General features: G+C 42.4%; 1 protein-coding gene across 2 annotated transcripts in view; it reads left to right on the plus strand.

Annotated features, from left to right (window-relative positions):
* Window positions 1-428: 428 nt before the first annotated feature.
* SYT16 (synaptotagmin 16) overlaps window positions 429-27,535 on the plus strand; it is a 38,561-nt gene continuing 11,454 nt past the window's right edge. Inside the window, exons 1-5 of one of the 2 annotated variants that reach the window (XM_075031043.1) lie at window positions 429-984; window positions 14,214-14,426; window positions 19,884-20,140; window positions 24,707-25,150; window positions 26,225-26,414. In XM_075031043.1, coding sequence (XP_074887144.1) covers window positions 429-984; window positions 14,214-14,426; window positions 19,884-20,140; window positions 24,707-25,150; window positions 26,225-26,414 — 1,660 coding nt within the window. The remainder of the gene's footprint in view (window positions 985-14,213; window positions 14,427-19,883; window positions 20,141-24,706; window positions 25,151-26,224; window positions 26,415-27,535) is intronic. The other variant, XM_075031044.1, reaches the window with a different exon arrangement.

The raw sequence follows: 27,535 nt of genomic DNA on the forward strand, positions 1-27,535 counted from the left end.
TGGGGCCAGGAGATTATTTGAGATTTTTGACTGCAGGTTGTTTTGTACTTTTTTTACCAGGTCTGTTGACAGACAGCTGTAACCAGAATGTGTGCACTTCAGAAAAAGTATTTCTGTTCTGATGTTCTATGTTTTTATTTTTATATAAGGTTTAGTAATTGAATGAAAGCTTTCCAGATCTCTGCAGGAATATGTGTAATTTGTCCATCATTTCTGGATTTCTAGTGGTATTCTCTATGGGTAGAAGTGCTTTTTCCATTTCTCCTCTCAGTTCTAGACATCTTACGTAGATAGTGTGTCGACAGGTGTTGATGGACAAGCAATTTACAGTAATCTCTTATGGTGCTTATTCTGTAGCTCCCTGAATTGTAAGTGACATGCTGGCAAAGCTGAACAACTGATCACCAGATACTGGCATAGTGTTAAACATGGCTTCTGAGGCTGCTCAGAATTTCCTTCAGCCACTGTCTTCTTGGATGTCTCAAATATACGAAGCTATCCAACAAGCAGGAGACTCTATATCTGCTTCACTGCTGAATTTGAGTGGAGTGGGTCGTAAGTCAGAAGAAGAGAGGAACCAGGACTTGGAGAATAATGGAGGAGTTTATGAGGATTATTCTGAGGAATCAGATGATGAACAACACCTGGACCTCTGGGATGAGGAATACTTATATCCTAGAGAAGATGTTCACATTGGGCGTCCTGATCTTGCTTCACAAGACCTCCCTCATGGCTCTGACATGGGTCAGCAGAGGCAAAACCAGGTTAAAAATATCAGAGGCTTACCAGAGCAGTGTGTTGAAAGCACCAGGTCTTTGACAGCCAATGGATCCTACTGGACAAATGAAGATCTCCAGCCACTTGATCAGCTTCCTCCCATCACTGAGGAAGAAGGTGAGCCCTCCGTGAAGATGGGAGGTCATCAGCACATCCTCAGCTTGGGTGGCTCCTTAAAAAGTAACAATGGCAAGGCAAGTTTTGCAGGTAAGCAGCTAAGCTAGCACGCACCCTGACAGTATTATCCAGACCCCTCTTTTCTGGTATTGATTTGATTTAGTTGCTAATCTGCTCATTATGTTCTATGTTGTCTTTGTTTCCCACAGCTAAAATAAAACTCCCCAAATCCCAAAGAAAAATCTAACCTTTCCTCTTCTGTGTCTAATCTTCCCTTATTCATGAGACTAATCTCACTAAAATAAGTGGAAATCTCCAGGGTGAAATACTGTCTATTAGAAGGCAATCAGGCCCTGTTGCTGTAGCAAGGAGTATTTTGCTCCCCCCATGTTTTGTTTCTGGTAGCAGGACCCTTCAAAGGGAGTGTTTAGCCTCAAGCCTTTGCTTTGAGAACCATCTGCCTTTGCGTCATTGCTATTAAAGATATATATAATCTCAAACCTTGTTTCTTTGTGCCAGGAATCTCAAGATGTTACTGTGCCATGTGCTGTGAAATGCTGTACTAAAAAGCCAGCCATATCTCATGATTTTATGGATGAAAGGCTCTCAAATCGCTTTCCTCCCCTCCCACCACTCCCACAAGCTTTTCAAACAAGACTGAAGAGGACAGCAGGCAGGAGATTATGGGAAGGAGAACTGAATTTGATATTTTCAGTTTTAAATAGGCCTAACTATGACTTCTGATCATTAAGTGACATGAACAGCTTTTCAGGCAATTGTGTTCAGGACTGAATTTCAGCCATGTGACTTGTACTCACTAAATATCACCGTAAATGTGGCTGGAAGTTACCTGGGTCACAGAGGACTGATGGAGATCTATGTCCCAACCACAAGCAGGAAAGCTACAGTCTTGCTGACACCATACTTGGGTCTTGCTGGGTTAAAGCTGCTCTTTACGAACATCCTAGGAAGGGGAATAAAGGAGGGAAGGGGAGGGGGGAGTGGGTCTACAATATGGAGCTTATGAAGAACATGAGACTCACTGAGGGTTTTCAGAATTTGGCTTCAAATATCTAAATTCCTTTTTTTGAAGCAGGCAGTAGATGCTCTTGAAAATGTTTGTTTTATAATGACCAAGAGCTTTTCAGCACTCTTGGCTTCTAGGGAAGTCTTACATATTTAGCCTTTTCTGTGCAGACTGCAGAAGATCAGCCTGTTTGTTTTCATATTTAATAGGAATATCAGACTGAGAGGGTGTAAACCTTGATGGTGTTCTTTAATGAATGTTAAAATTAGCTCTTTTCTTTATTACTATTCCTCACACTGTTATGGCCAGGGAGTAAATAATTAAAAAGAGCTTTCGGTCTAGCTGTTCTGTCTCCCAAACTGGGACTGCTTGTTTCATATTCCAAATGAATGATTGCCAATTCTCAGGTTAAGCACCCCAGGCTGTATCTCTTGGAGCCCAATCTCTAACCTGTACAGATCCCCTATCTCCTGGTACCCCTATACATTGCCTATGCGATACCCTGCCCACAGGGTTTGTTCACAGGCATGAAGTCAACGCTGCAGGGCTGGATTTACTGTGTCTGCTTGGATTATGTGTCCAGTGTGTGCACAGACGCCATGAAGCAGGGTATGTAGTGTCCTTCCAGGGAGTGCTGGGGCTATGGATCCTCCTGGACAAGTGCTATGCAGGGCACAAACTTGTCTTCTGCAGAGCCTGGAACCCTAAGAGGGGCTGTTAGAGTGATTCGTGGCAAATCCTGGGGCTCCTCAGAGTAGGCTGGGGAGCAGCCATGTACCAAATGCATTATTCTGATGGTGGCCACCAGATCTTTATCCTGTCTCTGGACTACACCCTTGCTCACAGTGGATGGGAGAAAAGGTGGTGAGGTCTCAGGGGAATGGGGGCCAGGAATGGGCTGCTGTGACTGTCAGAGCAGTTTGTCACCTGCATTCCTGTCTGCAGGGACATCTGAGAAAGAGGGTCCTTAGGAATGTGTGATGGACCAGATGAATTTTCCTGGCGAGAGACACATAGAGTGACAGTCAGATGTGAGAGTAACCCATCACTGCAGCTAAAGGAGAGGGTCACTCTGAACCTCTCTCCCAACTGAGAGCAGGTACTTAGCAAGTTGCTAATGGACTCTTTCTTAATATTTATTGGCTTTCCTTCTCAGTAAACTGTCTGGAGCCATTGTGGACTGGAAGGCTGGCCTTACAGAGCTCCCCAGCACCTACATTGCTGCTGCCTCAAGCTCTCTACTTCCACAAAAAGCACTTTAGAGGGCATTGCATAGCTTTTTACACCAGAGGGAATGTCACTGGAAATGCTCTCAAATAGTCTTCTATCTTTTAATCTCTGCAATGCACTGCACAAAGGGCCATCCAATAGTCTCAAGACTTTATAGTCATGAAGTTGGCTGTTTGAGAGTTGGAGGGCTGGGAGTTGATGCCTTTTTTTTTCAGAACTATCTATCTAAGTTGTATAATAGGAGAGGAAGTGCTGAACTGTGATTTGAAAATGTCTTCCACAAGATCTTTGATGTGGAAGAACTTGTTTTGCTCTGCTAAGTGACCCTTCACTTCCAAACCACACACATGCTCTTTGTATTTCATTTTTCAACTCTTTATTTCTTTTTTTTTCCTTTAGATTCATTCTCTAACATCAAGAGTATGAACTCTTCTGATGGTAACCTAGACATGCAGAGAGGCTGTAATACCCTGGCAACTTAAAATTTCAGTCATGGATTAAAATGATCAAGAGAAGATGTTTGAGGTATCCTTATTTCTGTTAGCTTTGTTACCTAACCCTAAGTGACAATGTAAGCGAGCATATGGACTTGCTGACATTCAGCAAAGGCGTTCAGTAGCATCAATATTAGCTTTGAACATTTCTCCTTCCATTTGGCATTTTTTCCTCCATTTCTGCAAAATACATGTTTCCTGTTTACCCTTATATTCTTTTCAGAAGATTGCATCTTGACTTTATTTCACTTAATGTACCATATTTCTCTCCACAATAGAATATTTTAAAGCTAAATTGGCACAAAACAGTAGCAATGCTGAATGCTTTTTGTTGCCATGGAAATATTTCTGGGCACTTACTGAAGACCTGGTTGCCAATAGTAATATAACAGAGAAAATAGATATGCTTCATTTAGCAGCCACTAGTGATTAAAGAGCCACAGAAACCCGTTACAAGGTCATTCCAATATATAGTTTATTGGGTTTAGGGGGAAGAAAACCGACCAACCCTAGATGAAAATCATTTTGTTTTAAAAAAGCTGCGAAAGAAAATCCAATAGTTGTTCCCCTCTCTTAAACTTAGAGCACACTTCTGAGATGAAATAAAATAAAATTACAGTTAAAAACCATCATTACCCCTTCTCCTTTTTATCAAATATGTTTTTGATCACACTTTTGCCTCCTAGGAAATGTTTCCTAGCTCCCAGAGTAGCTTTTCTGAGGTCCCTAAGCAGCACACACATTACTGAAAACCATTTTTAGGCTTAGGGATCTAATAAAGTGTTTGAGCAATGAAATTCTTGGGTTCTTAAGTCAAACGTCTGTTAGATACTGTGAGGCATGCTAATCAGCAGGGTGTAGGTTCGGTTGCCGCTGAGTCCTGGTCTGTACTTGAATGATGCTAGTAATGTTGTGCCAAGGTTTCAAACAAATGCAGGGAAAAGTTTTTCACTTTGGATGCTTTTGATCCACAGTTTAAAAATGAGGAGGTAGTTGAGCAGGAAATATTGCAACAGCAGGTGTTTGGTTTAAGAGGTTAATGATGGGAAGGCAGACCCTTCTATGCATGCAGATCCCTGCCACCATTTGCAAATCATGTCATTGTAAATTTTGCAAATACAGATGAACTTACTCTTGCAGCTTCCTTGAGACCCTCCCTCATTGTCTAACCTCGGTGTTTCTGATAGAGAAACTGTCTCCTATGGCAGAACGGGGACAGAACAGCCTTTGCATCCCCCCGCGGCTAAGATACCGCTGCTCAGCTGACTGGGGGTGGCTGGCAAGAGTGTGGCTGCCAAATCCATCATTGCACATTTGGCTTAAGAATTGAAAAAAAGCAGTGGAGCAATAAGCCACTTCTAAAAGTAGTGCACTGCAAGCAGAGGGGTAGAGCTGGCCAGTCCATCTGCTTCCCAGCCCGAATCTACAGAGAAAAAAAAGTAGTAACGAAAAAGGTGAAGAGCAGCAATAATTGTGCCATGGATGTAATGGCTTTAGCCCACTTCTTCCTCAGGGCCCATGTCCTTTGCAAACAAAAAGTCAAAGTGACCATTAAGTTAGCAGTTTCAGCAGACACTGCTCTGAAAAAGGCATGGGGACAGACACACCAGCAGAGCTGAGTCTTCTGAATCAGAGCTGAACTATTTTTGCACAGTGAGTTCTGTGATTGAAGAGTCTCCTGAGCTGTCTGACACTGTGTTCATAATACTAGTGTAATATATAGGTGAGCATTACACTTAAACTGCGTAAAGTCTTTGGAGATGTTTTCCCATCAATTAGACAATCTCAATGCTAGCTAAAGATTGCATTTCAGTTGCACTAAAATAAATTTTTTGGCCTTGGAATGCAAGGAAGTTTGACATCCTAATAGGAATCTTGTCTAGATAGCTAGATAGTTATCCTCAATACACGTGTAAGGGGAGGCACGCCTCTGAGGCTCTGGGAGTTTTTAAAATGCACTATTGCATTTACTTACCTTGGCCTCCAGCTTAACAGGGATCATTGATTTTTGCCAGTAATTGCTGTGGTAGAGGAAATTATTCTTTCTGCTGTATATGATCACTCCTGACCTCAGTAAATGACCCTTCATACGGCCAGGAATTCCTAGGCAAGAAGTGAGTTTTCATTAGGTCCTGTAAACCCATATAGGAAAACATTTCCTGTAACAAAAAGATGCTATTTGTTATTCTGTGATAAATAAAACTTCTGCTTGAACCTGAGACTAAAATAGATAGATGGCCAGTTTCCATGTAAAAATCCTAAGTGTTTATGAATTTTATCACTTGTCTGGCTACAGAGCCAGCCAGTGCTCTAGCCAGAATGTAGCCTTATAAAAATCAGTGCCTGTACTCAAAGCAGGACAAATAAAGAGGCTACACTGAATCAATAGCACCACTAGGACTGAGTGAAGGAAAGCAAAGACAGACGGTGGAAAAAAGCACTTCACAGAAAATACTCCTGGCTGCTTGAGTGGGAGAAAGCACTAACGTGACTGGGGATATGCATCTGGTCTCTGAAGAATGTGGTACGAGTCCACAGCTCTCTGAAATGAAGTGCAGACGTGAGTTTGCATTGAATGTTTTCTCTTTGGGAAATTCAGAACCACTCAGAAAGTGTTTGTGCACAGACTTTTGTCCTTGTGAAGGTGGTACCATGTTCCTTTTAAAATATAAAGTACTCTTTTGCTGTTCTGTCTTTTCAAAGTTTCAAATGATAAGGGATCTTCATCCGTGATGCCAAAAGTAAGTGGTGATGAGAGTATGCAATAGCCCTGAAAGGAGAGTGGATTGCGGTATGTCAGCTTTACAGCTGGGGGAATGAAGCCAAAGAAAGAGTGGTTCAAAACACAAGCTTTCAAAGGTGCTACCATTGCAGGCTCTGTCTTAGGCCTGTCAACACTGCTGTTCATCCTCATTTGGTGATTTTAGACACAGTGTCTTTGTAAGCCCACAGTGGATCAGTGGTTTGGGTTTTCACCAAGTTCCTTGTCTAGTGGGCAGAGCTTCCTTGTGCTTACCTCCCTAGGGGGCATGAGGAAGGACGTTCAGGAGTACTTGTCATATGCCCTTGCCACCTAGAAGGTTGCATAAGCTGTATGGAGAAGGATGTATTTGAGAGGAAGAAATGGATTTTGCCATTCAGCGCATTTACAGAACAAATCGTGTGTGTGAGCGTGTGTGTGTGCATGTATTTTCTGATCCACTTTTGCTAAGTGGCATCCTCTTCCCACTCCCCATATGGCAGTTGCGACTCTATCTTCCTCTGGGAAGGTTGTTTAGGACTCAGGAGGCTTCATTTACCAATAAACAGCATCTTGGCAGCATCTGGGAAGTGCTGCCTCTCTCCTAGAAACCCTGCCTCCTCACCTTCCATCTCCTACTACAGGCGAGGCAGGTGTGAATGATCTCATTGTGTTGTGGTGGAGGTTACGTGCAGGCATACTAGCAGCACTCTGCAGAGCTGGAACATAGTATTTCTGTGTGCTGATACAATGATACAAACAGTAGAACTTTTGTTGTTGTTGTTGTTACAGTTGTTGCTGGCTTGGCCTGCTTTGTAGAAGGCTACTCATGCAAACCCATGATGGCAAGCAAATGCTTGCAGAAAGGAATGACCATTAGGACTTTTGGAAGCATGGATAATTCACCTCCATTTCCTCCTAGCCTCTTTGCATTGCTTAACAGCACAAAAACCACTAGCGTAAGCTTATATGAGATGGGATCACTCTGCCAAAAGGTGGGCTGGTGTTGGTCCTTACCTCTTGCCAGATAGGGGTATGGATATGCCTTCCTTGTGCCCAGTTCATTTCTGGCTGTTGCAATGACCTGCTGGAGCAGCCATCATTTTGAGTGGCCTCATAGACTCCTGAAACAGTTTTAGTAACCATGGGGAAAGACTGCAATGAAAGAAAAGAGGGAGATTACAGTCATGGAGGAAAAAAATGTGCTGTTTTATAGACAGTGAATGGGCTTTGTTGGGCTGTGTGGGTCTTCCAGGTAGTGAGGAACATATGGTTGGGCTGTATCTTTGCAGATGCTGTTTGAGTGATTCTCATTGCAGTTTCCTCAGACTGAGTTAGGGAGGCTTCATCAGTACCTATTTGTAGGCCAACATGAATGACTTAGGTTGAATCTTAAACCAGTCCCTAGCAAAATCTGTAGAAAATCCCTTCTAATGACCATGAAAATAGCTGATGCTCTCATGGCTTCATCACCCTACCTAAAAGTTCCCTGATGTTCAGACAGTTGCTCCCCTGTCTAGAGAGCTCAGTATCCATGTGAGATGAAGCATCCCTGGAGGGACTCATTGGACTGGGCATGAGTGCTTGCCCATGCAAGCTGGGTACTTGGAGGGATTTTTCTGCTCAGGCTGAGAGAGATTCAAGCCCATACGGTCTAAATGTAGCAGCATAATCTGTGTGGGAGTATTTTCCAGCAAATAGTATAAGAGTGGTAGTGCTGGAGAGAAAGCCCTGAATTTGGATTAATGAGAGCACTGAGGTTTGCTGGAGCGCTGTGTCGCAGGGTCAATTTTAGGGTCTAGGCTTATTGCCGTAAATAATGTAGCTATAAAACCCTTGGGCCTGAGGGTGCCGTTTTACAATTGTCAGTAGCTGATGTAAAACTGCAGCTGAGGTATATTGTCCATCTCCGATCACACGGTTGTGCTACTTTCCGTGTCTGGCCTTACAAGCATGCTACTGTGTGGTGAACCGGACCAGCTTGTTGCTTCAGCTGAGAGTTACCAGCCCCTTCCCTATTACTTTTGAATCAGGTGAGTTGGCCACATGATCACTAAAACTGAAACAAGGGGAAGAGGGGAAGGGGAAGGGAAAGAGGACAGGATTGTCCCTTTCGGGTGACAGCTTTGGTCCTGAACACATATGAGTCTTGTTGCACCACATCCTCACCCACTGCTGCTGCTGTAGTCTGTGATTTTCTCAGGAGTGCCATGGAAACGGTGGTGTTACAGCGGTGGTAAAGGGGGGCTGTGGTGAATCAACCCTCTGGTAGCAAACAGAAAGTTTCAATTAGCAAAATCAGTGGGAAAATAAATATCTGCCTTCCTGCAATGCAGTTGTTATCTGTAGCAACCCCAAACAAATATCTTCGTGAGGGAGTTGATTTCCACCCTGTTAATCAGCAAACAAAGACTTGTGGGTGTGAAGCTAACGGTTACAGCATTGGGTGCTATGAATGGTATGTAATTGGCATGCGTACGCTGGGTCTTGCAGCTTGTGAGTGTGGCATAGTAAAACTGCTTTAAAGAGGAGCAAGAGTCAGTGTCGTGGGTTTCCTGAGCATTTCCTTGGCCAGTTTGATTTCTGCTAGGTGGAAGGCCATTTTCTGTAGCGGAGAGAGCTTACAGAGTGGCTCCCTTGCGTTAGAAGGAGAAGTGCGTATCCAAGCCAAGGAAACAAGTTGAAGAGGCAATTGATGGGGAGCCTGAAGGAATTGAACCCATTGTGGTACGAGAGCTACCAGGAAAACTTTCATTAAAATAATGCTTATAAACTGAACGTTATTTTTTGTTGGAAGGAAAGGGCAGTGTTTTCTAACTCATCGGCCATTGGGATCCAGCAGTTTGTTTATTTTCCAAGTCCATGAGCATTTGCAGCCCCACACCCCAGAGCATACACAGGTATGCCTGTGCCCTGCAGTGTCCCCAGCGTAGACACAGCATCTGCCGACAGAAGGTGCTTTTCTGCCTCTGCAGCTGCCTGTTTTCTTCAAGCAACTTAACCTGGGCTGGCAAAGGGGTGTAGGCTGACTCACGGATGTAACTGCATCCACACCAGGGGTTTTCCTGGCTTGGCGGTGTTTCCTACAGTGTGTAATCTCTTTTTTCTTCCACTTCTCCACAAAACCTGGGCCTGTGCTAATAAAACCAGTAGCATAAATGAAGCCTGATGCATGCTTACTCCACATGTAAAATGTAAACTAGGTGATTGGGAAAATCAGGGATGATTGTGCTTCTGCTTCTTGGCTGCCATTTCCCTTACCTATGGAAGAACCTTAGGCAGCAAAGTGAGAGTTTGAAGCTGAATCCCATGTTCCTATTTTTAAAATCCAAGTTTGGGAGTAGGAAAAAAGCAAGAGGAAAATATGTTGATTTTCATGCTGTTTTCTGTGGGCAGTTCTCTATTTCTCTGCACAGCAGTGTGCAGAATTGGAGTCTATTACTCTGACTGCTGTATTGTTCGGCTATAGAGGTGCTTGATGGTCAGAGCGAAATAATGTCTTGTTTCTGATTACTCTCTGACTTTTTTTGTTTCCTTTTATTTCTTTTTGTTGGAAATGTCCCCTGGTATGAAAGCTGCCAAGTTGTGATTCTCTCTGCCTGCACGGCATACAACCACCCACATGTGTTCGCCTTGGAGAGCTTCCCAGTCGGTGCGGTCATGGCGTGAGGACAGATGAAGAGGTAGAGACTGAGGCGTTGCAAAAGCAGGACACTGTCGCTTGACACCCAGAAAAGAGGGGTGGACCTTACCTTTAACACTGGGCACCAAATGGTTCCCTGCTTGGTATACCGACCAGAAAGGGACAAAACCACATAGGTCGGGGTGCAAGGAGAATGCCCAGCTGAAGGCTGCCTTCTGTTCGTTAGTAAACGACCAGTCAGTGTTAGTCAGTGGTACATGGTCACTGTGCACAATCTCTTTGTCCGTAATGGCACGTGTAGAAGTGTGGGTTTACTGTATCACAGCACATTCTCCATCAATTTTAAATACATTTGAGGTCTGGGTGGATGTTTTGGATTTTGTTTCTGTTTTATAAAAAGAAAGTTGTTTGGTGGCAAGATTGTATGTCCAAATAGTTTTGAGCATAAGTGAAGCTATGGGGTGCTCTCCTCCTTAGTCAAGCCCCTAAATCAGGTAGTTGTGTTACTTTGTACTTCTGTTTGAACTTCTAGTTCAAGTGGTTGACAGCAAGAGCAAGAATAAGACTCCAGGTTGAAGACAGTTCAAACCAGAGCTGGAGTTGCATAGGAATTGGTAGTAGCAACTCTACGTGTGTTGTTCCCTTTACAGAATGTTCCTCCTTTTTTCTGAGAAGCTTTACTAAATCCCTTGTTTGCAGCAGACCTTTCCAGTTTTCCAAAAGAAAAGCCCTTTCTTTCTGTGTGCAGTTCTGGGTTTTGCTGAGTTAGGAGCCATTGCAGATCACTGTTCCTCTCTGTCATCCTGATCATGAAAATTTTAAGGCCAGGGCTATGTGACTGCTTCTATAATAGCAAAGAACATGGCACAGAGCACTCCTGGGATCCTCTGAGTATATGCATTATGCATAGATATACTGATATTGTCTTTGGTTATGTGATCAGATACATTTTTTTTTTGTATAGTACTTTTGCTTCCTTCAGGGCTTGCTGATGCTCCCATTGACACTTCCACTGACTTCCGTAAAGCAGAATCAAAATCTTTAAGAAGAAGGTGGACGCACAAGGGCAGCATTAGGTGTACAGGAAAGCAGAAGTTTGGCATTTGCAAACTTTTCATTGTTCAGCCAAAATGATTGTTGTTTGTTGGTTTTTTTTTTTAACGTGCAGGCAGACAGGAGACATGCAGTACATCTATATTTTACACCTACACTATGTATTTTATTTGGTAATTTTTTTTTTCTTGGATAAGCTTTGAGCAAATGATAAGTTATTCTTTATACTTGGTAATACTGCAGAGTATTCTTGAATTATTTATTTCATGCATTTTAGTTTAGTGTACTTGGATGCCTGTAAGCTAACTTTGTAACTGATTGGGTGTTTGAAATTTCTGAATAAATAGTGGTAGTTTGAAATATCTTGCCAGAAAAAGAGGTCACTCTTCTTCCTCCCCACTGTCTCCTCTGGGGAAAAAAAAAAAAAATCCCACATGCCTCCTTATGAGTGGTGGGAAGTTGATTTGTAAAACAGATGCTGCATGGAAGTAATTGACTTGAAGTTGCTAGAAATATGTGTATGCTACACAACATCTGCAGATCTCAAGATGTATTCATTATCTTTCCAGAATTTAGATTGTAATTATGGGTCCTTTATTTAAGTTTCCATGGTGATACAGAAAATGTTTCCCCCTTGTCCTTTCCTAATCAGGACACTTGTATATTTGAATGGCGAACGTTTTTCTCTCCCCTGGGTAAAGTTAGTTTTATTAATACAGAGATATTAAGTTGACATGGAGCTGTCTGCCGCTCAGGCAGAGAGATTCAGCAGCAGACATATCAAGCATTTGCTACAGATTCCCCAGTGCCACCATTTAATTAGCCTGTATGTTTCCAAATGCTAGTAAGAAATAGCATCCAGTGTCATAACAAGTGATGCAGTCATGCTTTGGGGATTGGTAAAATTGAAGTCAAAGTCAAGCGGCCAATAATATATCCAAGTGGGCCAAACTCCTCCCCTCCGTCCCTTCACCCATCCCCTTTTGTCTTAGAAAAAGGGCTCTGCTCCATTTTGCAGGGAGTTGAATGCAGGCCACCCAAGGAGTGCCCTTACACGAGTGGTCCAGGAGTGCTGCATCCACACGGCCTTTGTGAAATTTCTTGTAATAACCAGAATTGTACGCTATGTTAATGCATATTTATTTAAGTACACAGCCTTGTGCCTATGGGGTCAGGAATTTAATGTTACAGTTGTTTTAGAAGATGGCAAAAGATGTGGCTTAATTACTAAAGGTGATGTTTTATTCAGGATTTTTGGCAGGCTCTTTGAGTGAAAAGTGGACTTTTGTTTAAACTGGAATATTTTTTATTTTTTATCTTAAATAGCCAAAAGATATACACGTATAAATAGAACTTACTAGCATTTGCTGAGCATTTAAATTAATTTTGTAGATGTTGCATGAGCTGCAGATAGTGAATTGACAACACAGTTGACTGAAAAGGAATGTTTAGTTTTATGTGTTTTGATTATTTGGATAGATCGTAGCACATTTAGGCCATAGGGTTGTTACAGCTTGAAATAATTTTTATTTTAAAAAATTTCAAGGAAACTTATTTTTAACAGCTTACAGAAAAATAATCAATTTTTATGATAGCTGGTCACTAACCATTTACGAACTAATGTCTAAAGCCTTTTTCATTTTTATCAGAGTAGGAACACTTAGCTTTTTCCTCCAATTGAGAGCAATTTTCTAGAAGGAACAGCAGGCTTATTGTCAAACTGTGGCAAATCAGACCAGAGGGTCAATTCTACCAGCGTGGCAGCATGGAAGAAGCCAGCTTCTGCTGGGCTGGTGATGGGAGCAGTTTGCTTTGGTACTGCTGGCTTCCTTGCTCTGTCCTCTCTGCCCAGGGAGTCAAGTGCCATCTTCTGTGCAGCAGCAGGTAAATTTATGGAGCAGAGAGAGCAGTTGTCATTAAGTTTATACTGCACATTTTTAATAGACCTAACACAGTGTGTAAAAGCAGGATCTGGTTTCCCCACCTGTAGCCGCATGGTTGATGTAAGTGAGATTTGAGGTGAAAAAAGGTGCTTTCCCTCCCAAAGCAGGCAGTGTCACTGAGAAAGCTGCCCTCCACCTGTTTATCTGCAATGCCCTTTTCTTCAGCTGCTTGGCTTTGCCATAGTGATTATCAAAGCAAGTCTCGGCAACCCTATCGTATACTTCATGCCCAATAGCAAGCAGCAGACCCACCGCACTTGACAGCTGGCTTGTTCACACGCGTGTACGCAAACGTGCACGTACACAAACATGCACGTACACACCGACCGCCTGTTGTCCCCCCCGCTCCCTTCTCTGTGCACGGTGGTGGATCAAAACGTCCCGCTGTTGTGTTTCCTCAATGCTGGTGGCAGGGAGCTCAGCAAAATTTCTTTGTGTTTTCATCCTGACAAAGCAAGGCCAAGTATATATAGTATGTAGTGAACCCTCCTTCCCCCATCTGGCGGATATTCACGCACTAATGAGGGTGCAGTCATCTCATATTCAAAGCACGTTTGGTAGCAGGAGGGGAAGGGCACTCACAGGGACGTGCTCAAATGCGTATCTTCACTTTTAAAGGTTACAATTTACATCGGTCTCCCGAGTTCCTCTGCTGCTGGCAGATGGAGTCAGCAGTGCCTGTTAGCCACGTGCCGTATTTATGTGTTCATGATATTACCCAGAGCAGGTTACGTCTGAGTTGCTTTTTCTGCACAAAAGAAGTTCCCTCTCCACCTTAGCAGAAGGTGCAGGGGAATAGAAGCATGAATAAGTTTTCAAGTCCTTTGCTTACTACTTTGTCTTTGCACATGCTGATGATTTTACAAGTGGTTCTCTATGTGTGTTGTGTCTTACTTTGTGTTCTGCTCTGTTAAATATCTTAATTTTTTTTAAAAAAAGAGAGTAGTGTGCAGAGTTGAGCAAGGTATAATAATATGTAAATGTTGCTGATACCATATGATATCCACAGGCTTTCCAGAATTTTGAAGAAGCAGGTGATTCTCAAGTTCATTCCCCAGTCCTCCCTAAACCCTTGGTCCCCTTTTTCTCCCCAGAAGGTCCATCTGAGAGCTAGAAGTGTGCCGTGTCATCTGGCTTCTTGGCCCAGGGCAGCAGACTGTCTAAAGCCCAAGTTGTGTTTTTCTCCCAGCAAACAGTTACGGGGAGGATGAAGAACAGACAGCATCTTCAGGCAGCAGTGATGAGGTGATTAAGCAGTTTGAGATCTCTGTGTCATGCTCACAAAGTTTTCGATCAGGAGTATCTGAAAAAGCAACACCAGCAGGTGTGGAGCATAGACCCAAATTCAGCTGTTTGCTCTCCAGCCATGAGGAGTACAGTACAGAGTTATCTGAAGGCAAAGGTACTGTTTGCGTGAAATAAGATTAAAGTTGAAGTCTAAGATCTGTAGCCTCAACATGGAGAGGTTCTTTTGTTGTGGAGAACAAGTCCTGAATCTTGCTTTCTCTTTTACTAAACCTGGTTACCTGCAGCTCATTTCTAAAATACTTAGAGGGGAGAGTCTGGATCCAAGCCCTGCTGAAGTCCATGAAGATGTTTCCATTAACTGTATATGGCTTTTGAATTCTGGCTCCTAATCTACAGGGATTTTCATGGATTTTATTGCTAATTTTGCCAGAGTAAAGACTGCAGGACTTCGTTCTAATTATTTTTGATCTGTGCCACTTAAGTCATTTCTTTAGCAAGCCTTTTAGCAGAAGTTGAACGTCTCCTTTTGTAACAGCTTTGCAAACACAAGGTGAACAGTGAATGAATTATGCTGTATGATTTGCCAGTGCATACGCCAAATGTCAGGCAATGACAGAAACTAAAAATTTATGGCACAGAAGGGAAGAATTTTATGATCTTCTATGGACTAATGTAATGACTCTTTTATACAAACAGAGATGAAATGCATTTAAAAACGTAGCTACTTAGAAAATTGGCCTGAACACATTCTAAAATCTGGAGAAGTTCATTAGAAGGAAGAGCTGTGAAAGTGCCCTTTGTTTTTAGTTCTGTAGAATGTTTTAATTTTGAAATACAATTGCCTGATTTTAATGCACCCTCTGATTAGAGCGATCATTTCACAATATGGCTCTCCATTGAACTCTTCTTCCGGCACAACATGGTGCAGAGTTGCTTTTGCTTTTCTTTTCAGAGGTAATATTGATATTGTTTAAATAGCTGTTCAGAAACTAGATGAAACCAGCTGTTAAAGCCTGCTTTCACTATGACATTCCTTTCTCTGCTCCATTCCTCACTAAGCTCAAGATCAGACCCTTCATTACGAACAAATGGCTATAAACTAATCCTTGGGTATGTCAGGTCTCCTTCAAACCCAAAGAGGCTTCTGAGGCATGTAAAGCTGCTGTTACTGGGTGTACACCAATAGTTGCACACACCCACGGCTCCCCATGTAAGATGTTTATCTGGGAGGAAAACTGAGTGGTTGGGGTAAATCCTAGATAACCCCATGCCCTGCTACCCCCCAGTTGCTGGTCCAAGAATTCCATGTGTGTGTGAGAGTCCATTTTGGCTCCTAGCTGGTGCCGTGATCACAAAACACAGAAAGGCTTGTGGGTGTAAAGCCATTATTGTGCCCTGGGGGTGTATCAAACACTGTTTCAGCTGAGCAGATCCTCTGGATCTTTCCAGGCAGGAGGGATGAAGGATCTTTCAAAAGTGCTGAGTCCAGATTGGGATCATGGCACTTTCAGACCTTCCTTAGACTCTGCCCAAGATTTCTCTTCTCCTTGTGTTCTCTTCACAGACCTTTTGCTCACATAGCTCGTGGTTTTCTGTTCCTACAGAATCAGAAATCTATAACAAACTTAGGCATACAGCAAAGTTGAGCATCTCGGAGAGCCCTGAATAGCTTCTCTCCCACTCAGCCTTGACATATGGCAAAGTCTTCTCATACCATGTTCTTACATGAGATTTTCCTTGACCCTCTGTTATTGTTATCAATGTCATGACAGTCTGCACTTTGGACTCATTTAGCTTTAACTTTTCACCTGTTAAAAATCTTTGTAGTAACCTGAATAGAGCTTGGAAAGAGGAGTGCACACCACAGGAAGGAAGTGTTTGGAGGATGCTCTGGGGAGCTGAATGGCTTGAATGCCAGCTTTGCCCACAGCCTCTCTGCAAATCACCCTGTTAATAAAGAGCCTATTTTAGTTCTGGAAACATGGAGTCTTCTCAGGCTATTACCCAGCATGTGGTAAATTAAACAATCTTGGCCTGATTGCATAATGTCACTTGAAATTTAAGATCCTTTTTCTCTTTAACCCCTAAAATTTACAAGCCATTTTTGTTTAGATTTATTGTAATTAGATAACGATTCTGCTCCTTTGAGGCTCTTCTAGGGAGTTTTTTAGCACTTTTTGATGGCTCATCTCAAAATAACCAAGGTCAGGAGCACGGCTCGGTCTCCCTGCATCTGGTTTGGTTCAGTGCGAGGGAGCACATGGTGCTGGGGTACTGCAGAGTGATTTGGAACTGGGGCTGTAGCAAGGGCCGGGCAAGAGGATTTACTGCTGTATGAGGACAAATATGCCTCAGTCCCACTAACTCATATCTCAGCTGCTGTTACTGTCTTTCAGGAAGAGGAGTTTGAAAATCACTGCTAGTAGCTAGGAGGATTTCAAGTCCAAAAGTATCTATTTCCATACTGAAATCCTTTCCTCCTCTGGACCATATTTAAACAGGTTCTTAACTTTCAGCATGTGTTTAAATAGAGACTAGAAGAAGGGATCAAACTTCTTTCATTTTGGAAAATCACAAAGAAAAGACATGCTTTTTCTTGTAAAAGCACAGTGATTCACTGCAGTCCACAGAGCAAACATCACCTCTGTCAGCACAGGTAACATGCACACATTAAACTCTTCATGTCAGTGTTTCTTGCTGGTCAATGAACTATGTGGTGTTAATTTAGCAAGATCTACTAGGCTTCATCTTTTAACTCAGGAATTGTGTTTTAGGAAGTGATGAGGCCTCTCAGGACATTTCTTTGGCATATTGTAATGCTTCATAGAACTGAGAGATTGTGTATGATTGAAAAAGAAGACACTGTAGGTTAACCAGGCCATTTACCTGCCAGTGTAAGGGGGGGACTTCATAGTATTTTCCAGCCTGATTTTCAGTGTTTGATCTGCTGAGCTTTCCCTGGATCTTTGGAGAGATGCTTCCATATCCCAGTACCTGTTAGAATTCTATTTGGAGGTGATGCTTATCCTTTCATCTGACAAAAGTCACGGTTTCTTCACAGCCAGTGCTCCAACCTTGATTACAGACTTTCCTGATTTATTGGTGATTTCTGCTCCCCAGTATTCCCCTTACCTCCTTCCTGGCTTGTGAACACGTGACACAACAAGGAAAGTTTGGGGGGCAGGACTGAAAAAAAAAAAATCACAGTCTTTTGCTGTACAGTACTCTCTGCCCTTAATTTTAGAATTGGCTGCTATTGCTCTGCAGGGACTCTTGGCTAATTAAAGTTCAGATAGTTAGATAATGCTGTCTCAACGTATATCCCTGATGCTGTGCTGTTTATTCATGTCAGGTATTCCTAAGACAGTTGACATTTTCTTCCTTAAAGATCTCTCAGGTAAATTACAGGCATTTTACTGCTCTGACCTTTTCCTTTTCATGAAGAACTTCTGTTTTCACCATTTTTTGTGAATATAATGTTAGAATGGATGTAATTGGAGAGGTGTAGTTGTTCTAGTCTGTATAGTTAGGCTATTACCTGTAATGATCCTCTAATACTGGTATCGATAAGCGGTTCTCTCTTACCAAACTACTTTAAATTTAAAGAAAAAGCCAGACTGTTTCACTAAATGGTTTTGGTGAATCACCTTTTCCCTTCCTTTCCCTGAATACTACCTTTGCTTTCCTAACACATTTATTTTGTGCCTGAGTCTTAGGGAGATGCCTTGCTCTATTAATATATTTCTGGAGTTCTCCTGTTATGAATAGCCTTTTATGGCTTTAATGTAGTTTTTGAAAATTCCTCTATTATTGATCTAGATATTATCCCAGCAGGAGTCAAAACCACAAGACAATTGTGTGAGGATAATTTCTTACTACAGTAGCATTTTATTCTGAAAGCCTGCTGTGTGGTGTGTGCTTTGATGGATGACCCACTGTTTAAAAAGTGTATTAGGCATTGGCTTGCTAATTAAATGCCTTAAGGAGTGCCTGTACCCATTCAGTCTCAGTAAATTTGTGGAATTTCTGTTATTTTATTTCTTGCTTCCATTCTTATGTTTACTTATTTCTGTTTTCTGACTTTGTAGAGAAGAATGGGAGTAATGGCAAAAAAATCTAATTATTTTCTCTCTTAGTCAAGAGTCTCAGCTCAGGGCAGAGGCGAAACAATGATGGCTCTCGGTTTCAGGACCAGGTCTGCCAGATGGGAGGATGAGGAGGGGAAGAGGTGGGTTTTGCATTTCAGAAGGGAGTGAGAAGAGCACTCACCTGGAATTTGAGGGATCTGAATTTGGATCCCTCTTTCCTCCTGAAAGTTATTCTCCTAATCTCTGAGCTGTTAAATTGAAAGAGTAGCCAAGGAGAGGGGCAGGGACTTCTGCACAGCACCAGGAAATGTTTCCTGAGTGTAATCCCCATTCCACTTGTTGGATTTTATTTTTTTTTTATTATTTTTTATTGTGAAGCAGGTATGAGTTGGAAACAGCATATTTGCTCCTAAGGCCAAACATAGAATTTCTTCTACTCAGAAATATTTGGGCTTTTTGTTGTAGACAGAGGGATGTGTAGAGAATCATAGAATGGCTTGGGCTGGAAGGGACTTTTAAAGGTCATCTAGTCCAACTCCCCTACCATGATCAGGTTGCTCAAAGCCCTGTCCAACCTGACTTTGAACATTTCCAATGATGGGACATCCACAACTTCTATGGGCACCCTGTTCCAGTGTCTCACCACCTCATAGTAAAGAATTTCTTCCTTATATCCAATCTAAATCTTCCCTCTTTCAGTTTAAAACCATTACCCCTTGTCCTATTACTACAGGCCCTGGTAAAAACATCTTATAAGCCTCCATTAAGTATTGAAAAGCAGCAATAAGGTCTTCTCCAGGCTGAACAACCCCAATTATCTCAGCCTGTCTTCACAGAAAAGGTGTTCCATCCCTCTGACCATTTTTGTGGCCCTCCTTTGAACCTGCTCCAACAGGTCCATGTCTTTCCTGAGCTGAGGACTCCAGAGCTGGACACAGTACTCCAGGTGGGGTCTCATGAGAGTGGAGTAGAGGGCCAGAATCATCTCCCTCGACCTTCTGTGGAAGGAGTGGAAGCTCCTTTCCTCACCAGCACCATCCCCTTGAGGGCAATGCTAACTCCTGTCCTTTCCTCCTCCTTCTCCTCCTGCATAGAAGGAAATTGCTGATACCTGTTCGTCAGGCCTATGCTGTGCTTTTCTGTAATTTGTCTGACCTGTGTTTTCATGGAAGCTATTGTTTTGGGGCCACAAAACAGCCCCAAGGCACTTGAATATCACAGACATTTCATTGATAATTGCATCTGGTGGTTAACTTCTTCATGTAAAGGCAACCGGTTTCTCAGTTCAGGATGGCATGAGAAACAGCCACATCCACTCCATCAAATACTGATTTATACAGGTTTTGTTATTTTATAAGTTTGGTGCTGCAGTACTGAGAAGTAGAAAATGTCTCTTGAATACACTGGAGATAAGGGGGGGGAAAAAAAAGAAAAGAAAGGAGAGAAAGGCACATTTTGGGAGGTAGAGGGGGAGGATTTTATTCTAATCCCTCTGAAATTATTTTCTTGCTGAAAATTTTTAGATCTGGATGGACTAAGCCAACTGAGTTACCAAGACAACCTATCCTGTCGTGAAGATGACCATGTATCTGTTGATTCAACAACAACAACTGAGAGTAGGGGCACTGGGCAGCGTAAAGGGCCTAGGATGGAGTCTGTTGTTGCCGATGGCATTAGCCAGCAAGCCGCAGAAGGATGTTCGGAAATGGAGACAGCATTTACCAACCAGGGACTTGAAGTAAATGATGCTACTGACAGCTCATCGGCTTGGAGCCCTGAGGTATGGTGAATTGTCATTTATTACACACTGTGTAAGCTTTTGAAGGATATTGGGGGCCAAAAAATGTTAGAGGAGAAGTGAAGTGAAAAATTGATCAGCACAGCACAAGATAATGGTACTCCTGTGTGTGTGTGTGCATGAACATACACCCCTCTCTATGCGTTTCCTCTTTTTCTGGTATTTTACCTCTTGCTACTAACACTCATTCAGAGAAGCTGTTTTATTGCTTGATTTCTGACTGCAATCTCTGAACTGAAATTGGAGCCATTAGCTGCCTGACAGCATTTACTACCATTTAGCAAAGAGCACTCTGTGGTGGCCCCGGGCTTTGTTACTGGCTGTATGCGCAGGGTGTGTGTCTAGGGTCAGGGTGTGTGGTCACTGGGTCTTAGACCTGTGCCTCTTTTTCCAGGTGGTTTCTATGGCTTAGAGAATGGGAAGCATCTGGAAAGCTGGAGGCAGCTGGTGGGGGTGGCCTCTGACTTGGCCAAGTGACCATCACTCTGGTCCCCATTGATACCAGGCATCCTTCCAGGGAAGAAGAGAGCCTGAGGTTGGAGCTCCTCTGCTTTCCCTTAGTTCTGCACCTTTATTTTGAAGCCTTAAGAAAACATGACAGATTTTAAGGCATTGTAAACACCTGATGACTTAGCATCCCCCTTTTCTTTCATAATCTTTCTCCGTGATGTGTTGGTTTTCATAATTATTTTACCACAAGATTAAATTTGTGAAAAAATACCAGCCTGCATCAGACATATTAAAAGAACAGCACAAAGGTCACATCTTCTGCCTGAGTTAAAGGAGGCTGTTCTTCAGCTGTGGAAATTAATACCTCCGTCACACACTGAGCAACAAGGCTTTGAGGAAAAGATTCCTCTCCTCAGACCATGCTGCCTGCAGCCAGTTAAAGAGATGGAAAGCAGCTCCTCGGTGCATATGCTGCAGCCCTAAGGGGTGTTTTGAGCAGTATTTTGGTTTGCTGCACAATCCAGTCCCACAAAATACTACGCAACACATGGGAACTCCACACGGCAGCAGCCCTGCCCTCTCTTTGCTGTGTGCCTCTGACACATACTGTTTGTCTGCCCATCTGAGGCTCATTTCTCCTTTTCCCCATTTGATGTACATTGTCATGGTTCACACGTGCCACAATGTCTCCAGTGTCCTCTTGCATTTCTTTGGAATGCATCACTCGTTTTGCTCCTGGTATCTACATTTTAAAAATGCAAAGAATGGTTATAGCATCAGGGGGCAGATATGCCCAAGTCCCAGTTTATCTACTACAAGCAGCTTCTCATCCAAAGGTATTGTGTGGATTAATGAAAGGCTTTTTATTGCAGGAACTAAATGTTCTGACATGCCAGAAATGTCTGAGTGCTATTATACTCCACTCAAAGGACCTCTCTTTAGAGACAAAAATGATAATTTTATGCCCCTGCAGTGGAACCACAAGTACCATTTCAAGCCTTGTCCATAATTAGCTGCTCCTTCAGGTTTCTCTGGCAGAAATGGACTTATTTTACCTAGTGAAGTGGGTATTGGCTGTTCTGAGTGACCAGGTTAGACATACAGTATCAATCAGTATACTTGGCTTGACCTCTAAACAACTGTGCTGGGAAGAGGGAAAGAAAGAAATTCAGATGAAGTATTTAAAACCCACGCTTCCCTTGGATTCCAGTTTAAGTGTCTGTATAACCAATACATTCAGAAAGGACTCATAGTCCTAGCTGAGCTCTGAAAGCCAAGGGGAATTCTGTCAATGACTTCCACAGAAAAAAGACTGAGCGTCCTTAAGCTTTGTCTGCTGAAAACCTGTGCAGGGGTGAGTCCCAAATAGCACAGTGCTTTCTGAAAGGGTCAGCCCATGAGGTCTCTAAAGCCTAGTTGCCCACAGAAATGTCACTGCCACAGAGTTTGGCATTTTTCTCTCCTTCTCTGCCTACAGTTCCTGCAGTGGTTGTGGCCACAGCTAAAGTAGCGCAATTTGAGATATCCTGAAATCCAGATCCTTTCTAGCTGTTCTGTCAAAAAACAAGTATCTGACCTTCGGTCTGCCCCACATGCTGCCAGAAGATGAGATACTCAGCCCTGTTGGGGCAGGAAAGTACCTCCTGGATCTTTGTACCTGCGGGTTTATGATGGTGCACGGGAGTTCACGTTCTCCAGCTCAGACATGTAGATGAAAGCAAAGTTATGCCGCAAGCACAGTTGTCTCCACACTTTAGCAGCAGTTCTCAAATGCGCCTTGATTCCATCTCCTCAATAGCAAATGCACAGATGAAAGTGGGGAGGGATGAACATGTGGAGGGAAACATGAATCAAGCGCAACCCCATTACGTTTCCTTCTTAAATATTATTTCATCAACCAGACTGAAATAACTTGACAGCTACACAGCAGTACTTAACATTTGCATAACATCACGTTCTCTCCAGGCAACCTGGCCTGCCTTGCATTTTTGTCTTTGCAGCCTGCTGTCGTACAGAAAGGCATTTTTATGGGCAACCAAGTCATTTTGTGTGCTGTCCAAGTGGTGATTTTTCTCTCTTTGACATGACTTCCGCAAGACATAGGATAGCAGGTCTCCATCACTCATGTGCACACACGGACTTTTGTATTCACGTGCAGGAATCTTAAAACGCCTATGAAAATCCAAAAAGCTGGAGTTTTGCACATCATGGCAGATGAATCTGAGCAACTTGAAAAGTAGATTGACAGGAAGTAGACATAAATGTTGAGGTTTGTCTGAGCTCTTGTTTGAGACATACGACTCTAGACACTTCTGAAGAGAATTACATCAGAAGTCCTATGGCCCATCATCTGTACTCTAAACAATGAGATTCCTATCTTGAAAAGAAGTGTAACTTGAAATGCGAAAGAAGATAAATGTTTGAGGAGGAGGGTGACTCAGACTGCTAGTGACAGGCCTTAATTCACCTTCTGGCTATTAACTGAAAATCTTTCCCTAGTACAGTGTATACTCATGTTTAAATACAAATTGATCACTATAGCAACCTCTTTATCACATGAAGCACATTCTAGCTCTAAGATAAAAAAGCACTTTTGAACAGAAACGCCCACGCCCACTCATCAAAAGGTAAGGTGAGCATCCATGTTTTTTATCTCGTTTTATGAAGGTGATTTTTGTTTTAAAATTAGGTAAAAGATTGTGTGTGAATTGGTCTGCCCATGTTTTGATTATTTATTTTGAATTTTTATTCTGAATGTATTAGTATCCAAACTGAACAGAAGGAACAGATGCTTCTCTTGGGAGATTTGAAAAGGGAATAAAAAATCAATATGTATTTAATCAGACTGTTTTTCTCGATTATCATTGCTTTAGCTGTAGGAAAAGTATTGAATTATAAGGTAGCTTCTAGAAATGGAATTTCCATTTGGCAAGAAATTCTGACATGGTGATTTCCCCTCCCTCAAATTAAACACAGTGCTTAATTTTTTTAATTTCCAGCAGAACAAAATATCCAAAAAGTTAGCAGGTTTGACTGAATTGTTTGATTTCGTGTGCTGGTTTTGGCTGGGATAGAGTTAATATACTTCATAATAGCCAGTATGAGGCTACGTTTTGGATTTGTGCTGGAAACAGTCTTGATAATACAGAGATGTTTTCATTACTGCTGAGCAGTGCTTACACAGAGACAAGGCCTTTTCTGCTTCTCACCCCACCAGCGAGTAGGCTGGGGGTGCAGAACAAGTTGGGAGGGGACACAGCTGAGACAGCTGACCCCAGCTGACCAAGGAGATATTCCATACCAAATGACATCATGCTCTCCATACAAAACTTTGGGAAGAAGAAGGAAGGGGGAGATGTTCGGAGTGATGGCATTTGTCTTCCCAAGTAACCGTTAGGTGTGATGGAGCCCTGCTCTTCTTGAGATGGCTGAACACCTGCCTGCCCATGGGAAGTAGTGAATGAATTCCTTGTTTTGCTTTGCTTGCACGCACAGCTTTTGCTTTGCCTATTAAACTGTCTTTGTCTCAACCCACGAGTTTTCTCACTTTTACTCTTCCAATTCTCTCCCCCATCCCACCGGGGGGGAGTTGAGCGAGCAGCTGTGTGGTGCTTAGTTGATGGCTGGGGTTAAACCATGACATTTCTGTAATGTAAAAAAATCCATTTTGAAAATATTCCAGTGTATGTTCAAAGTAATAGGTTAAGTTGATTTTTTAACCAAATGAAACCAAAAAGTGTTGTTAATGCCTCAAATTTGATGTGAATGAAATTTAAAAAACCCCTTTGTTTAGTTTTTCCCTATGTAGATTTTTTGCAAAATTAATAGTCTCCTGAGAAACATTTAAATATTGGTGAAACTTTTTGTTGGAAATGTTTCAACAAGTGCTGTTGCTTACTTGATTGTATGGGGAATATTACATAAAACCAGGCAATTGACTGTCACTGGCCTTTCAAGAAACAGTGGGATCCTTATTTTTCAGAGCAACTGCCTACACTTTTCAGCACAAGTGAGGAGAACAATTTCTTTTAAATAGAGTTGGGATCACAGAAGCAGTTGAACTCCAATGGAGGTTTTACTTCTTCCTTCTCTTTGCAGGAACATAATGAAGTGAACAGTGTACCAGCTCATCATGGTGCTCATGAGCCTATCTGTAAATGTGGTGATCTAGAGGTCATCTTCAACTATAAAGCCTCAAGTCAAAAGCTAGTAGTTACTGTCTTGGAGGCCAGGGATATCCCAGACAAAGACCGCAGTGGTGTGAACACCTGGCAAGTGCACACAGTCCTGATGCCTAGCAAGAAACAGAGGGGTAAGACAAGTGTTCAGAGAGGACCCATCCCCATGTTCAAGGATAAAATTACCTTCAGTAAGCTGGAGCCGGAGGAGTTAAGCAGCCACGCCATTCGTTTCCGCCTCTATGCGGTGCACAAGATGGTTGGAGAGAAGATGATGGGAGAGCAGTTGTTCTACCTGAGCAACATCAGCCAGGAAGGGGAAGCGAAGGTGACATTGGTCTTGGAGCCAAGGAGTAACCTGAGCGTAAGTTTGATGAAAGAAATATGGAGTCTGTAAAATTTTTCATCTGGTGACTGGGGACCAGCTGTACCTGATATCTTTCATTCAGGGCTGTTAGGATGCAACTGGTGGATCTGTCCTACTGTCACTTAAAAAGTTATCAGTAAGGGGAAACACAGGGCTTGTCTTCCCTACACAAAGATGTGCCTTATTAACAATGGCTCAGCTAGCAAGCTTACACAAAATCACGTAGACGTACTACATCTATGCAAGTCATCAAATGCTGTGCCATGCAGAAATAGTAGGTTGGTCTCAGAACCACCAAGGCTAATTACGTCTTAATTTCAACAAGTACAGTAGTTCTTGTGCACTGTTAGGTTGGTGGACCTGTACTACTGCCAGTGCAAGAGCTGCCTTATTTGACACTAGCTACTGGCTTGTGGATCTCTGCGATGTCCAGTTTCCATGTTACCAGAAATGCTTAGTAATGTTCCTTTTCATGACAGATGGAAATGGAGAGGTGGGTAATGTGAGGAAGAACTGGCTGTGCTGCTTCATAGTCTTCCATGCACATCACAGTTGTATCCAGCTCTGGCTATGCCAATCAATTGGCGTAGATGAGGTCTATCATGATTCACTGGCTACAAAAAACTCAGTGAGAGGTTGTGCACATGAAATGAATAAAACATACTGCAGGTGAAGAGGGGGTAGAGAGAGCATCATGGTAGCAAGGAAAGTAAGTAAGAAAATACACAGTACATGACCAAAAAAACCCAAACTGTAAAATTTATTCCATCCAAAAGCCATTGTCAAGGAGATTTACTGTGCATTTTATGTAGTAGGATGTATGCTTATCTCAGAGGCTTTGATTTACACTAGTGATAACACATTACGCAGAGTTCCTCATCTTTAAAGAGAAAGTTCAGAGATGTGTTTTAGTAAAAGTGATGCTTTGATTCTTCTGGTGCCCCATCATAATTCTTTCTTAGTCATTGTCATTTCTTAAGAGAGATCTTACTAAACAAGGCTACAAGATATAAATTAAGGGAGGGTGGTGGTGAATGTCCTGATGAGACTTTCAGTGCTCTTTCCCTGCAGAGTGCAGACTCTCAGCTTAGTCTGTCAGCAATCTCTCACAGTGATAGCGCTTCTTCAACACAGTCCCTGTCGCATGGAGGGGTGCCAGAGCTGCTCGTGGGATTGTCGTACAATGCCACTACGGGGCGGCTGTCAGTGGAGATGATCAAAGGCAGTCATTTCCGAAACCTCGCAATTAATAGGCCACCTGGTAAGTACTTTCACTGCTATTAAATAACACCATTGACTCAAAATTTGCTTTTTATTTTCTTCTTCAAGATATTCAATTATGTCATTTCTGAGCTGGGTTTCCTTGCAGAGTATCTGATTGAAAATTAAAAGCGTTATTTCAAATACATGTGCTGGTAAATTTTGCAATGTAATTGGAGGCAATCATATGAAGACACAGCTGACGGGACAGTAATACCTGAATGTCTCTTTTACTGCTTATACCTATACAACATCTGATGATGGCAAGAGTGCTATTATACCCAAAGCACAGAGTAATTCTCAGCAAATCCATAAAAAGAAGGAAGTGCTTTTCAAGTTATTATATGTTACCATGTGACCGACAGAGACCCTGCCTAGTGCCATTAAGTGTTTCCCAGGGCTATACTTTGTTTGGTCCCCATGCTGTGCTGCTGAGTGCTAGGTGACCTGGTGCTTTTGGCCCTTTGGAAATCCTGCTGCTGTGAATTCCCTGCTACCGCACAAAAAATTTTTCTGCAGAAAGATTTGAAAGTTGTTCTTCTGGTTGACAACAGTTGAATTCCCTTCTGCCGATATCTAAAGTCAAAAATGGAAATTGCTTTACAGCAGGTTTAGTTAGTCCCTGAGCTGTAGTTAGTTCTTAAGATGGATAGTGGATGGATGGTGCTAATGGCCACAATATGGATGGGGTCATGCAGCCATAGTGCATGGTGTTATCTGCTTTGCTGGTGGTCTGCCTCATTCAGCGGTTGAATGGCAGGGCTGTATTCATCTCATATTGTCCTTTTGCCTCCTGTCTGAAACCAGCAGCTAATGGCAATGTGAAATAACTTTTTTTTGTTTGTTGGCGTGTTTGCTTTTTCTGATGCGGTTGCCTGTCTGTCAAAGGTAATAACCTTTGACAGTTCCTTGCATTCACTGGATTTGACATAGTATCTCCAGCTTGCAGAATGCTAAGATTGCTTTTGCAAGTTGCTGTGCTCTTTGGCCCAGAGATAGCAAAGTATTTATTTAATATTTCTGTATATGAATGTAAAAACTTAAGTTTCCACTAAACTGTACTCCAGTATATTACAGAAATAATCTGTTGTCAGTCAGTCCCTCAAAAATTAAGGGCAAGTC

The sequence above is a fragment of the Buteo buteo genome, chromosome 6, assembly GCF_964188355.1.
Source record: "Buteo buteo chromosome 6, bButBut1.hap1.1, whole genome shotgun sequence".
In the NCBI taxonomy this organism is placed as follows: domain Eukaryota; kingdom Metazoa; phylum Chordata; class Aves; order Accipitriformes; family Accipitridae; genus Buteo; species Buteo buteo.